We start from the raw sequence: 13349 nt of genomic DNA, 5'->3' as shown, positions 1-13349 counted from the left end.
TTTCTATGGCCCACTATTTGTGAGAGAGATGGCACACTCAGGACTGGCACACAAGCCCAAAGGCCAATATTAATCTCCCACTGTATTTTTATCAGGGAGAATTTATACACCCCACAAAAAAAAATACAGAAAAATGAAAAGGCTTTCTATGGCCCACTATGTGAGAGAGATGGCACACACAGGGATGGCACTCTAGCAGAAATGCCAAATTGCCAATCTTAATCTCCCACCAAAAAAAAAACAAAAAAAAAAACAGGGAATGTCCTACAATTACTATCTCCCTGCCTGCAGTAATCTCAGCCAGGTATGGCAGGCAGCTACTATCTCCCTGCCTGCAGTAATCTCAGCCAGGTATGGCAGGCAGCAATAAGGAGTGGACTGATGCACAAATGAAATAAAAAGTGTGGACAAACAAAAAAGATAGCTGTGCAGAAAGGAAGGAACAAGAGGATTTGTGCTTTGAAAAAAGCAGTTGGTTTGCACAGCGGCGTACACACAGCAATGCAGCTATCAGGGAGCCTTCTAGGGCAGCCCAATGAGCTACAGCGCTGAGGGGAAAAAAAAAAAAAAAAAAACTTCCACTGTCCCTGCACACCGAGGGTGGTGTTGGACAGTGCAAATCGCTGCAGCACAAGCGGTTTTGTGGTTAATGGACCCTGCCTAACGCTATCCCTGCTTCTGACAAAGCGGCAGCAACCTCTCCCTAAGCTCAGATCAGCAGCAGTAAGATGGCGGTCGGCGGGAACGCCTCTTTATAGCCCCTGTGACGTCGCAGACAGCAAGCCAATCACTGCAATGCCCTTCTCTAAGATGGTGGGGACCAGGACCTATGTCATCACGCTGCCCACACTCTGCGTTTACCTTCATTGGCTGAGAAATGGCGCTTTTCGCGTCATTGAAACGCGACTTTGGCGCGAAAGTCGCGTACCGCATGGCCGACCCCGCACAGGGGTCGGATCGGGTTTCATGAAACCCCGACTTAGCCAAAAGTCGGCGACTTTTGAAAATGTTCGACCCGTTTCGCTCAACCCTAATGGCGACTACTAGATTGAAGCATTTGGCCACTACTTTTTTTTATTGATGGCTACTACCTTTTTATTTGAGTAGGGGGTGGATCTGTAGTACTTGGCGGCAGACACTATAGAAATTACGGAGCTGCTGTGTGTCGGCAGCATGCGAGGACGTCCGGCTTTTGATGGCACCGGTACCAGCACCGGTAACAGCCGATTGATGGTGGTTACACAATCTCTGATCAGATGTCGGTGGCCTATCCTAAAGAAAGGCTATCAATAAACCTTTTATCTTTGCATTTAGGAAACAAATGAGCAATAATAAAAGTTCCATGTGAAGGTGTACATAGCCATAAAATGCGTTTGTGGTCTGATTTTCATGTTTTCTTCCTTCCAGCGGGCTTGGTACGGCAGCGAGAATGAGTTCTACCTCCTGCAGTTCACACTTACCGTCCGCTCCTTGTTTTATACAAGTTACTGCCTGGAATACAGCAATCTCCAATCAAGTGACAAATCCGCCTTCTCTCTGCCTTCATTGCTGCTGTACGTTTTTTATTACCCCCTTTTCCACAACGGTCCCATTATCACCTACAATGAATTCACTAAACAGGTACGTTCCTGGATATTAAAGTCCTCCCTACCCTGTAAGACGCCATCCCTTCACTGTTGCACTAATTAACTGTTCTTCAACAGACAAATGAATCGGAACTAGGAAATGCAAAGTGCACCGGACCTTTAAATTGTGGAAACCCATATATCCCAATACCGCACAGTGGAGATCCAGCACGTTGCATTTTTACGTCCCTGATGAACTTTTTCCAGATTGGTTTTTTTTTTTCTGTTTTTTTAATCAATAAATCAGCCATAACCTTTAGGCTGGGGCTACATGGTGACGCACGTCCATTTCATGCTACCAAAGATTGCACTAGATTTTAACATATTGTTAATAAATCGGACTTTGCTGCGAATTACAAGTTTCTGTGGCTACAACAAGCAAGTTGCAATGAGTCAAAATCGGAACTTGTGGCTCATAATGCTGCCCCGTTGACTAATATTTTGCTGTAATGTAGCAATATTTTCCGCCGTGTCACGGACATAGTTGATATCCAGCTTTACTTTAAAGCCGCTAACAAAGAAAGTGAATACCATTGATCTCTTGACAATGGCACCTAATAATTAGTTGGGATATAAAAGGTAGCAATTGATCAGTCAGTTCTTAAGGAGGACCTCTAACTTGCTCCAAAAATTCCTGATTCAGCCACTCTTTTCCCTTTTGCACTACGATGCTCCATTGCAAAGATATTCACATTTGTTTCTTCTGGAAGTCAGTATGTGAAATCTCTGCTTGGCAGTTCAGCTGAGCATTACTTCAGAGTCTTCACTTTTCTGAGTCTTCTCCAGGGGGCGTGTGCCTCACCTTTCCCTCCCAGATGCTTCCAGTCACAGCTCGGGAGCTGATCTAGCAGTCTCAGACACTGCTCACAAAAAGTTAGGGATATTTGGTTTTCGGGCAAAATTTCAGGTGAGCTTGATGTGGCGTCTCTATACTTCTGGATACACACGTCCAACTCTTCAATGTTTCAGTACTTTTTCCACAACTTACTGTTCTCTAACGAGATTAATGGCAAAATTCACAACAGGTCTTTGATCAATGAATCGGCCAATAAATTTTGGAATTCAATTAGAATTGGTATTAAACAGTCATCCTCATCATGTTGTTCACATATTGACTTCAGGAGGCCAAGACGACACCTAACAATTGATGAACAGTATGTCACCATTGCGAGGCTTCAAGCAAGATGTTCTCAGGCAGAAGTGGCCACTGAACTTAGTGTCAAAGAGTCATCAGCAAGGTGCAACAGAGATACAAACAGGAACAAACTGGAAGAGTCATAGAGAGGCAGATAAGTGGACATTCTTCAGCCACATCTGACACTGATGACCACTCCATTGTGAACAATGCCCTTTGGAATCGGATGATGAATACCACACAAGTCCAGGCACATTCAAGGGAGGTGAGAAGCTCCCAAGTGTCACGTCGGACCTTTCGAAACCGTTTGTATCAGCGTGGCCTGCGTGCTAGATGACCTGCAATGGTATCTGACCACACCACCAGGCACAGGCTTCATCGTCTTGCCTCTATACTGGACGAGTGACCAGTGGGCCTCAGTTCTGTTCACTGATGAAAGTCGATTCACGCTGAGCAGAATTGATGGCGGCCAACGATGTTGGAGGCCTAAAGGAGAGTGCTGTGCATCAGCCACTGTTGTCACTGATGAGTCTTTGGTGGTGGTGTTACACTGTGGGCAGATGTGTCTCGTTAATACATAACTGCCCTACACTTTGTGAATGGTACAGTGATAAACTTCCACTACTCGAGTAACACCATTAATCCAGTCATTGTGCCTGTGTACGAACACCACACACCTAATTTCATCTTCATGGATGACAATGCTCCAGCTCATCGTGGTCGCATCATTAGGAAACGGCTGCTGGAGACTGTGGCACCTCAAATGGAGTGGCCTGCACTTTCTCCAGACCTGAATCCCATCGAAAACCTATGGAATCAGCTGAGATGCCGTGTAGAGGCTCGTACCCCTGTACTCAAGAACCTCAGCGACCTGAGGGACGCACTTCAAGAAGAGTGGAACGCCTCAACAGACAATATCGGCACTTGTGAACAGCAGGAGATGTCGTTGTCAAGATGTAATTGATGCTCAAGGCCACATGACAAGTTACTGAGACATTGACATTTTTTGGGGTACCCACCACTTTCGTTGGCTTTTATTTCAATAAATTGTTTGAGGTGAGGAAATCACCATTGCATGTTTCATCTTCCATGATAAAATATCACTGTAGTGTCAACTTTTTAACTTTCCATAAATTTTTCCCGAAAGCCAAATATTCTTAATTTTTTGTGATTAATGTATACACGTACGTACGTATGTACATACACACATACACACACATACATACATACATTCATAAATACATATACACTGCTCAAAAAAAATGGAACACTTAAACAACAGAATATAACTCCAAGTAAATCAAAGTTCTGTGAAATCAAACCGACCACTTAGGAAGCAACACTGATTGACAATCAATTTCACATGCTGTTGTGCAAATGGAATAGACAACAGATGGAAATTATGGGCAATTATCAAGACCCCCTCAATAAAGGAGTGGTTCTGCAGGTGGGGACCACAGACCACATCTCAGTACCAATGCTTTCTGGCTGATGTTTTGGTCACTTTTGAATGTTGGTTGTGCTTTCACACTCGAGGTAGCATGAGATGGACTCTACAACCCACACAAGTGGCTCAGGTAGTGCAGCTCATCCAGGATGGCACATCAATGCAAACTGTGGCAAGAAGGTTTGCTGTGTCTGTCAGTGTAGTGTCCAGAAGCTGGAGGCGCTACCAGGAGACAGGCCAATGCACTAGGAGACGTGGAGGGGGCCGTAGGAGGGCAACAACCCAGCAGCAGGACCACTACCTGCGCCTTCGTGCAAGGAGGAACAGGAGGAGCACTCCAGCAGGCCACAAATGTGCATGTGTCTGCACAAACGGTTAGAAACCGACTCCATGAGCATGGTCTGAGTGCCCGACGTCCACAGATGGGGGTTGTGCTCACAGCCCAACACCATGCAGGACGCTTGGCATTTGCTACAGAACACCAGGATTGGCAAATTCGCCACTGGTACCCTGTTCTCTTCACAGATGAAAGCAGGTTCACACTGAGCACTTGTGACAGGCGTGACAAAGTCTGGAGATGCCGTGGAGAGCGATCTGCTGCCTGCAACATCTTTCAGCATGACTGGTTTGGCAGTGGGCCAGTAATGGTGTGGGGTGGCATTTCTTTGGAGGGCCGCACAGCCCTCCATGTGCTCGCCAGAGGTAGCCTGACTGCCATTAGGTACCGAGGTGAGATCCTCAGACCCCTTGTGAGACCATATGCTGGTGCAGTTGGCCCTGGGTTCCTCCTAATGCAGGACAATGCCAGACCTCATGTGGCTTGAGTGTGTCAGCAATTCCTGCAAGATGAAGGCATTACAGCTATGGAGTGGCCCACCCGTTTCCCAGACCTGAATCTGATGGAGCACATCTGGGACATCCACCAACGTCATGTTGCACCACAGACTGTCCAGGAGTTGGTGGATGCTTTAGACCAGGTCTGGGAGGAGATCCCTCAGGAGACCATCCGCCGAAACATCAGGAACATGCCCAGGCATACGTACATACATACATACACACACATACACATACAGACATATATATATACATACATACATACATACACACACACACACACACACACACACACACACACACACACACACACACACACACACATACATACAGTACACACCAAAAGTTTGGACACACCTTCTCATTTAAAGATTTTTCTGTATTTTCATGACTATGAAAATTGTGCATTCACGCTGAAGGCATCAAAACTATGAATTAACACATGTGGAATTATATACTTAACAAAAAAAAGTGAAACAACTGAAATTATGTCTTATATTCCAGGTTCTTCAAAGTAGCCACCTTTTGCTTTGATGACTGCTTTGCACCCTCTTGCCATTCTCTTGATGAGCTTCAAGAGGTAGTCACCGGGAATAGTCTTCCAACAATCTTGAAGAAGTTCCCAGAGATGCTTAGCACTTGTTGGCCCTTTTGCCTTCACTCTGCGGTCCAGCTCACCCCAAACCATCTTGATTGGGTTCAGGTCTGGTGACTGTGGAGGCCAGGTCATCTGGCGTAGCACCCCATCACTCTCCTTCTTGGTCAAATAGCCCTTACACAGCCTGGAGGTGTGTTTGGGGTCATTGTCCTGTTGAAAAATAAATGATGGTCTAACTAAACGCAAATCGGATGGAATAGCATGCCGCTGCAAGATGCTGTGGTAGCCATGCTGGTTCAGTATGCCTTCAATTTTGAATAAATCCCCAACAGTGTCACCAGCAAAGCACCCCCACACCACCACATCTCCTCCTCCATGCTTCACGGTGGGAACCAGGCATGTAGAGTCCATCCATTCACCTTTTCTGCGTCGTACAAAGACACGGTGGTTGGAACCAAAGATCTCAAATTTGGACTCATCAGACCAAAGCACAGATTTCCACTGGTCTAATGTCCATTCCTTGTGTTCTTTAACCCAAACAAGTCTCTTCTGCTTGTTGCCTGTCCTTAGCAGTGGTTTCCTAGCAGCTATTTTGCTATGAAGGCCTGCTGCACAAAGTCTCCTCTTAACAGTTGTTGTAGAGATGTGTCTGCTGCTAGAACTCTGTGTGGCATTGACCTGGTCTCTAATCTGAGCTGCTGTTAACCTGCGATTTCTGAGGCTGGTGACTCAGATAAACTTATTCTCAGAAGCAGAGGTGACTCTTGGTCTTCCTTTCCTGGGGCGGTCACCATGTGAGCCAGTTTCTTTGTAGCGCTTGATGGTTTTTGCCACTGCACTTGGGGACACTTTCAAAGTTTTCCCAATTTTCGGACTGACTGATCTACCTTCATTTCTTAAAGTAATGATAGCCACTTGTTTTTCTTTACTTAGCTGCTTTTTTCTTGCCATAATACAAATTCTAACAGTCTATTCAGTAGGACTATCAGCTGTGTATCCACCAGACTTCTGCACAACACAACTGATGGTCCCAACCCCATTTACAAGGCAAGAAACCCCACTTATTAAACCTGACAGGGCACACCTGTGAAGTGAAAACCATTCCCGGTGACTACCTCTTGAAGCTCATCAAGAGAATGCCAAGAGTGCGCAAAGCAGTCATCAAAGCAAAAGGTGGCTACTTTGAAGAACCTAGAATATAAGACATATTTTCAGTTGTGTCACACTTTTTTGTTAAGTATATAATTCCACATGTGTTAATTCATAGTTTTGATGCCTTCAGTGCGAATGTACAATTTTCATAGTCATGAAAATACAGAAAAATCTTTAAAATTAAAAGGTGTGTCCAAACTTTTGGTCTGTACTGTACATACACATACATATATACATGCACATATATACATACACACATGACTGTTGTTGGATCCCGGTGGTATTTACAGACTCCAATCTGCGCCACTGATTCCTTGTAAAAGTATATATCTTATACTTTTACTCGGTGCCGCCATGTCACAAGCCTTTCACCTCGGCGCCGTTTCCCGCCGCGTGTAACTAATACTTTCTGTTCTTTTTCTAGATGTGTTGCTATGACAAATAATTTCATATACATTTGTAATGTGACACAAGTAAGTGTGGGTGTAAGTAATGTATCCAGCAGGAGAGAGAACTTTCTGTTGTACCCCTCCACACCATGCAGAACGACATACCGCCGGGGTCCACGCTCCCTCCGCTCGGGTGTCTGTGTAATGCGGTATAATTACACTCTGCATTTATTAAAGAAACCATAAAAGCTTTGCAGTTTTTTTTTTTTTTTTTTAAGAAAGCGGCACTCCGCATAAAGTAGTGACACCTCTGCTGGCGTCATTGACACGTGTAGGAGAGTTGCTCTCTTACTGGTCAGGCTCGTTTGTATTTTTTTTTGTTTGCCTGATAAAGGAGGCAAAATGTCTGGGGTATGTTCATACACAGTTTTTCCAGTTAGATTTTTTTTTTTTTTTTTTGCAAAAAAAAAAAAATTCCTTGTGAATAAAAAGACTATACTCCTTTGGAGCAGAGTTGTTTTCTTTTACATTTTTCTTCCATTAATTCAGTGGTCAAATTTGGAGCGCTTTTTCATTAAAACGAAGAGGGAGTTTTCTGTTCTGTTGTATTTTTTACTTCCCAACTGTTTCGCGTTTCTGATCTTGACTCCTGGTTTTGGTCTGAGCAACACAACTTTCCTCTGCCAACTCGCTTCACTGGCCAGCAGCTACTCCATGGACACAACCCAGGGGGCTCTGCCTGAAATTCAGATCTCTGTACAGGGACTAAAGGGTGAAGACAAGGTTTCCATTGGGATTTTGGCTCCACAGAAACCCTTTTACGAGTTGTTGGGGTTCCACGACAGAGCACCATTACAGAATGAGTATTTGAAGTCAAGTTTGAATCCAAAATCTTCTTAAAAAACTGTGAAAACATATCCTTTACATTATACTTACCAGAGGGTTTATTTTTTACGTATCGTTCCCAAAACATGAAAAACAATACTTCCCAAAAGCCAACTATAGTGCACACGGTTGACATTTTTTTTTTGTGAGGAAGAAAAATCAACATGTCAATTTTTGAGGCAATTCTGCCTGAATAATAAAGAAAACCCTTCCAATTTGACTGCCGAATCAATTAAAGCAGAAAAATGACCCCTACAGAAAAACAACCTAAAAAACAACACCAAATTGTACTTTTTCTATGCATTTTTATAACGTAGATTTTTCAACCAGAAAGTACTTTTGGCCTCAAGGTACATTCAAACTCAAGTTTTTTTTACGCTGGTTTTGCAGAGAATTTCTCACCTAAGTTCACATAAATGCGTCAAATCTACTCCTGAGACCCCTGATAAAAGCTTAGAGAACATGTACAGTGTGATATAGGGGCCCCATAGAAAGTTCAAGGGTCTATGTTTAAAAAAAAAAAAGGCAATAACAAAACATGTCATATGGTATCGACGGTATTTGACACGACTTGTATAATAACATTATTTATACTTCACAGTGAATGTCATAAAACTATCCGCTTATAGCTGCTATAGGGGAGAATGAGCGATTGACCATGTTGGATTTCAGTATGCCTAATCCTGGCTTGAGGCAGCCTCTTCATTTCTTTCTCCAGTCTTGATCTTTTTGGAGAGCAGTGGCTTTCTCCTTGCAATCCTGCCTCGCACACCATTGTTGTTCAGTGTCCTCAATGGTGCATGAACATTAACATTATCTAATGTTAGCGAGACCTTTAGTTGCTTAGAAGATACCTTGGGTTCCTTTGTGGCCTCGCAGACTATTGTATGCCTTGCTCTTGGAATGACCTTTGTTTGTCGATCATTGCTAAAGAGTAATTATGGCCTTGAATATCCTCCATCAATCCAGTTAGACAGGTTGTGTAAAAATGAAGTCCAAATTCTTTAGAAATGGTTTAGTAACCTTTTCCAACCTTATAAGCATCAACAACTCTTCTTTGTTCGTGCCATGGTACATTTCTCAATCACAGAGATTGTGAATATCAGGCTTGGAAATAAATAAAACAGCTCAGCCACTCACTGTTGATTGTCATCCCATTGATTGAAAACACCTTCAAATTATCTGCTAATTTTAAAGGTTCACATGTGATACTGGATCATTCTTCCCAATAAAAATAGACAAAGTCTAATATTTTTCACTAATTTGCTTGATTTGCTTCTCTTTATCTACTTTTAGGACTAATGTGAAAATCTGATGTGGTTTTAGTTCAATTTTATGCTGATTTAGGGAATATTCTGATGGATTCAAAAAACATTCAAGCAACACTGCATGTTCATGGGATATTGGAAGAGATGTATGGGTAGTATAGTAATTATTTGATAGGTATCAACTTTTCTTTTTTTTTTTGCCAGATTTTTGTGCAAGACACAAGATGGCCGAACTTTACTTTATCTGGATTGTTGACAGACGTTTGTCGCCTTGCTCTATGGTGGCTTCTGGCAGAGTTGATGATTCACCTCATGTATATGCATGCCATGTACAGCAGCTATGGCATTCTGGAAGATGTCTCCTACTGGACCCTCGGTGGGTATTGAATGGGTTACTTTAGACTCGTGATCCTTTGTAGGAGGACCCCTTTATTTCTTCCAACAAAAGTGTTTGCGCTTAGTTTTCGGCCAAAAAATTGCCAAAATTTATGCCTATTTATTATGTGTTCTAGACTTTTTTGTTGTTGCTCGTTTGCCAATGGGGTGTGGCTTAGAGTATAAAAAGGGTGATTCTTACGTACAACAACATGCGCTAAAAATTGGAGAAGAGTTACGGTAGGTGGTCCGAAGTCATACAAAAAAGTCAACATTTTATATTTGCGCTGTCTCAATAATAGTGGAAGGGATTAGTAAATCTTCCGAGTGTTTTCATTCAATCAGCTATTTATTGGTATAGTGACAGGACTGTGGAGTCGGAGTCGGAGCCCATTTTGGCGGAGTCGGAGTCAATGTCATGGAAATTGGGGAGTCAGAGGTTTGGCTTACCCACTCCACAGCCCTGTCAGGGCTGTGGAGTCTGAGTCGTGGAGTCGGTGTCATGGAAATTGAGGAGTCAGAGGTTTGGCTTACTGACAGGGCTGTGGAGTCGTGGAGTCGGAGTCATGGAAATTGAGGAGTCAGAGGTTTGGCTTACTGACAGGGCTGTGGAGTCGGAGTCATGGAAATTGAGGAGTCAGAGGTTTGGCTTACTGACAGGGCTGTGGAGTCGGAGTCGTGGAGTCAGAGCCCATTTTGGTGGAGTCGGTGTCATGGAAATTGAGGAGTCAGAGGTTTGGCTTACTGACAGGGCTGTGGAGTCGGAGTCGTGGAGTCGGAGTCATGGAAATTGAGGAGTCAGAGGTTTGGCTTACTGACAGGGCTGTGGAGTCGGAGTCGTGGAAATTGAGGAGTCAGAGGTTTGGCTTACTGACAGGGCTGTGGAGTCGGAGTCGTGGAGTCGGAGTCATGGAAATTGAGGAGTCAGAGGTTTGGCTTACTGACACGGCTGTGGAGTCGGAGTCGTGGAGTAGGAGTCGGAGCCCATTTTGGTGGAGTTTTGGCTTATCCACTCCACAGCCCTGATAGTGAAGAGTAGTGCCACCAAGAAGTTCTGCAGCAGCACAATAAGGTTGTTGGGCGCCTACTCTTGGCTCCTTTCATGTTTGTAGATGTCAGGTGTCATGATCCCAATGGCAGGGGATCACAAAAAGGACAAGCACAGATACAAACAAGCTCTAGGGCGATGGAACCTGAGCTGACCGCGACCCTGAACCTAACACACAAATAAAAGTAGCCGGGGAACGTGCCTACGATGATCCTAGACGTCTCGCTCCAGCCGAAGATCTCACTTCCCCTATCAGAAGAAACACAGACCTCTCTTGCCTCCAGAGAAATACCCCACAGCAAATAGCAGCCCCCCACATATAATGACGGTGAAATGAGAGGAAAGCACATACGTAGTATGAAAACAGTTTCAGCAAAATGAGGCCCGCTAAAGCTAGATAGCAGAGGATACAAAAGTGAACTGCGCGGTCAGCGAAAAACCCTTCAAAAAACCATCCTGAAATTACTTGAACTCATGTGCCAACTCATGGTACATGAAAAGCAATTTCAGCCCACTAGAGCAACCAGCAGCAGAGAATCACATATCTGCAGGCTGGACTAAAAACCAAATTGAGCAAAACACAAAACAGGAAAATCCAAACTTAGCTTGTCCAGAAGGTTCTAGGAGCAGGGAGCAGAGGTAACAAGACACACTGGATACATTGATAACCGGCGAGGAAATGCCAGCAAAGCCAGGTTAAATAGGAAACTCCCATATGCTGATGGAACAGGTGGAACCCAGAAACCCAGGAAAGACAAGTCACCCAGTACCATCAGTAACCACCAGAGGGAGCCCAAAAACAGAACTCACAACAATACCCCCCCCTTGAGGAGGGGTCACCGAACCCTCACGAGAACCACCAGGGCGACCAGGATGAGCCCTATGAAAAGCGCGAACCAAAATCATCAGCATGAACATCCGAGGCAACCACCCAAGAATTATCCTCCTGACCATAACCCTTCCACTTGACCAAATACTGGAGTTTCCGTCTGGAAACACGAGAATCCAAGATCTTCTCCACAACATACTCCAATTCTCCCTCCACCAGCACTGGAGCAGGAGGCTCAAGAGAAGGAACAACAGGTACCTCATACTTCCGCAACAACGACCGATGAAACACATTATGAATAGCAAACGATGCCGGGAGATCCAAACGAAACGACACAGGGTTAAGAATTTCCAAGATCCTATAGGGACCGATGAACCGAGGCTTGAACTTAGGAGAAGAGACCTTCATAGGAACAAAACATGAAGACAACCACACCAAGTCACCAACAAGAAGTCGAGGACCCACGCGGCGACGGCGATTAGCAAACTGCTGAGCCTTCTCCTGGGACAACTTCAAATTGTCCACCACATGACTCCAAATCCGATGCAACCTATCCACCACCATGTCCACTCCAGGACAATCAGAAGGTTCCACCTGACCAGAGGAAAAACGAGGATGAAACCCCGAATTACAAAAGAAAGGAGAAACCAAGGTAGCAGAACTAGCCCGATTATTAAGCGCAAACTCGGCCAGCGGCAAAAAGGTAACCCAGTCATCCTGATCAGCAGAAACAAAACACCTTAAATAAGTTTCCAAGGTCTGATTAGTTCGTTCAGTCTGGCCATTCGTCTGAGGATGGAATGCAGACGAAAAGGACAAATCAATGCCCATCTTAGCACAGAAAGTCCGCCAAAATCTAGACACAAATTGGGATCCCCTGTCAGAAACGATGTTCTCAGGAATCCCATGCAAACGAACCACATTCTGAAAAAACAGAGGGACCAACTCAGAGGAGGAAGGCAACTTAGGCAAGGGTACCAGATGAACCATTTTAGAAAAGCGATCACACACAACCCAGATGACGGACATTTTTTGAGAGACAGGGAGATCCGAAATAAAGTCCATGGAAATGTGCGTCCAAGGCCTCTTCGGGATAGGCAAAGGTGACAACAATCCACTGGCCCGAGAACAGCAAGGCTTAGCCCGAGCACAAACCTCACAAGACTGCACAAAAGAACGCACATCCCTCGACAAGGAAGGCCACCAAAAAGACCTGGCCACCAAGTCTCTAGTACCAAATATTCCAGGATGACCTGCCAACGCAGAAGAATGGACCTCGGAGATGACTCTACTGGTCCAATTATCCGGAACAAACAGTCTCTCAGGCGGACAACGATCAGGTTTAGCCACCTGAAACTCCTGCAAAGCACGTCGCAAGTCTGGGGAGACAGCAGACAAAATCACCCCATCCCTAAGGATACCAGAGGGCTCAGAATTTCCAAGGGAGTCAGGCACAAAACTCCTAGAAAGAGCATCCGCCTTCACATTCTTTGAACCTGGCAGGTATGAAACCACAAAATTGAAACGAGAGAAAAACAGTGACCAACGAGCCTGTCTAGGATTCAGACGCCTGGCAGACTCAAGGTAAATCAAATTTTTGTGATCAGTCAAGACCACCACACGATGTCTAGCACCCTCTAGCCAATGACGCCACTCCTCAAATGCCCACTTCATGGCCAAAAGTTCCCGATTACCAACATCATAATTCCGCTCAGCCGGCGAAAACTTTCTAGAAAAAAACGCGCATGGCTTCATCACTGAGCC

General features: G+C 44.6%; 1 protein-coding gene across 3 annotated transcripts in view; it reads left to right on the top strand.

Moving 5' to 3' along the window:
* Positions 1–13349, top strand: part of HHAT (hedgehog acyltransferase) — a 312900-nt gene that overhangs the window by 65515 nt on the left and 234036 nt on the right. For 2 of the 3 annotated variants that reach the window (XM_069768560.1, XM_069768559.1), the window contains exons 6-7: positions 1408–1620; positions 9538–9709. In XM_069768560.1, coding sequence (XP_069624661.1) covers positions 1408–1620; positions 9538–9709 — 385 coding nt within the window. The remainder of the gene's footprint in view (positions 1–1407; positions 1621–9537; positions 9710–13349) is intronic. The other variant, XM_069768561.1, reaches the window with a different exon arrangement.

The sequence above is a fragment of the Ranitomeya imitator genome, chromosome 5, assembly GCF_032444005.1.
Source record: "Ranitomeya imitator isolate aRanImi1 chromosome 5, aRanImi1.pri, whole genome shotgun sequence".
Taxonomy (NCBI): domain Eukaryota; kingdom Metazoa; phylum Chordata; class Amphibia; order Anura; family Dendrobatidae; genus Ranitomeya; species Ranitomeya imitator.
Note: the sequence above shows the minus strand (reverse complement) of the source record. Positions and strands in the feature narration are given on the sequence as shown.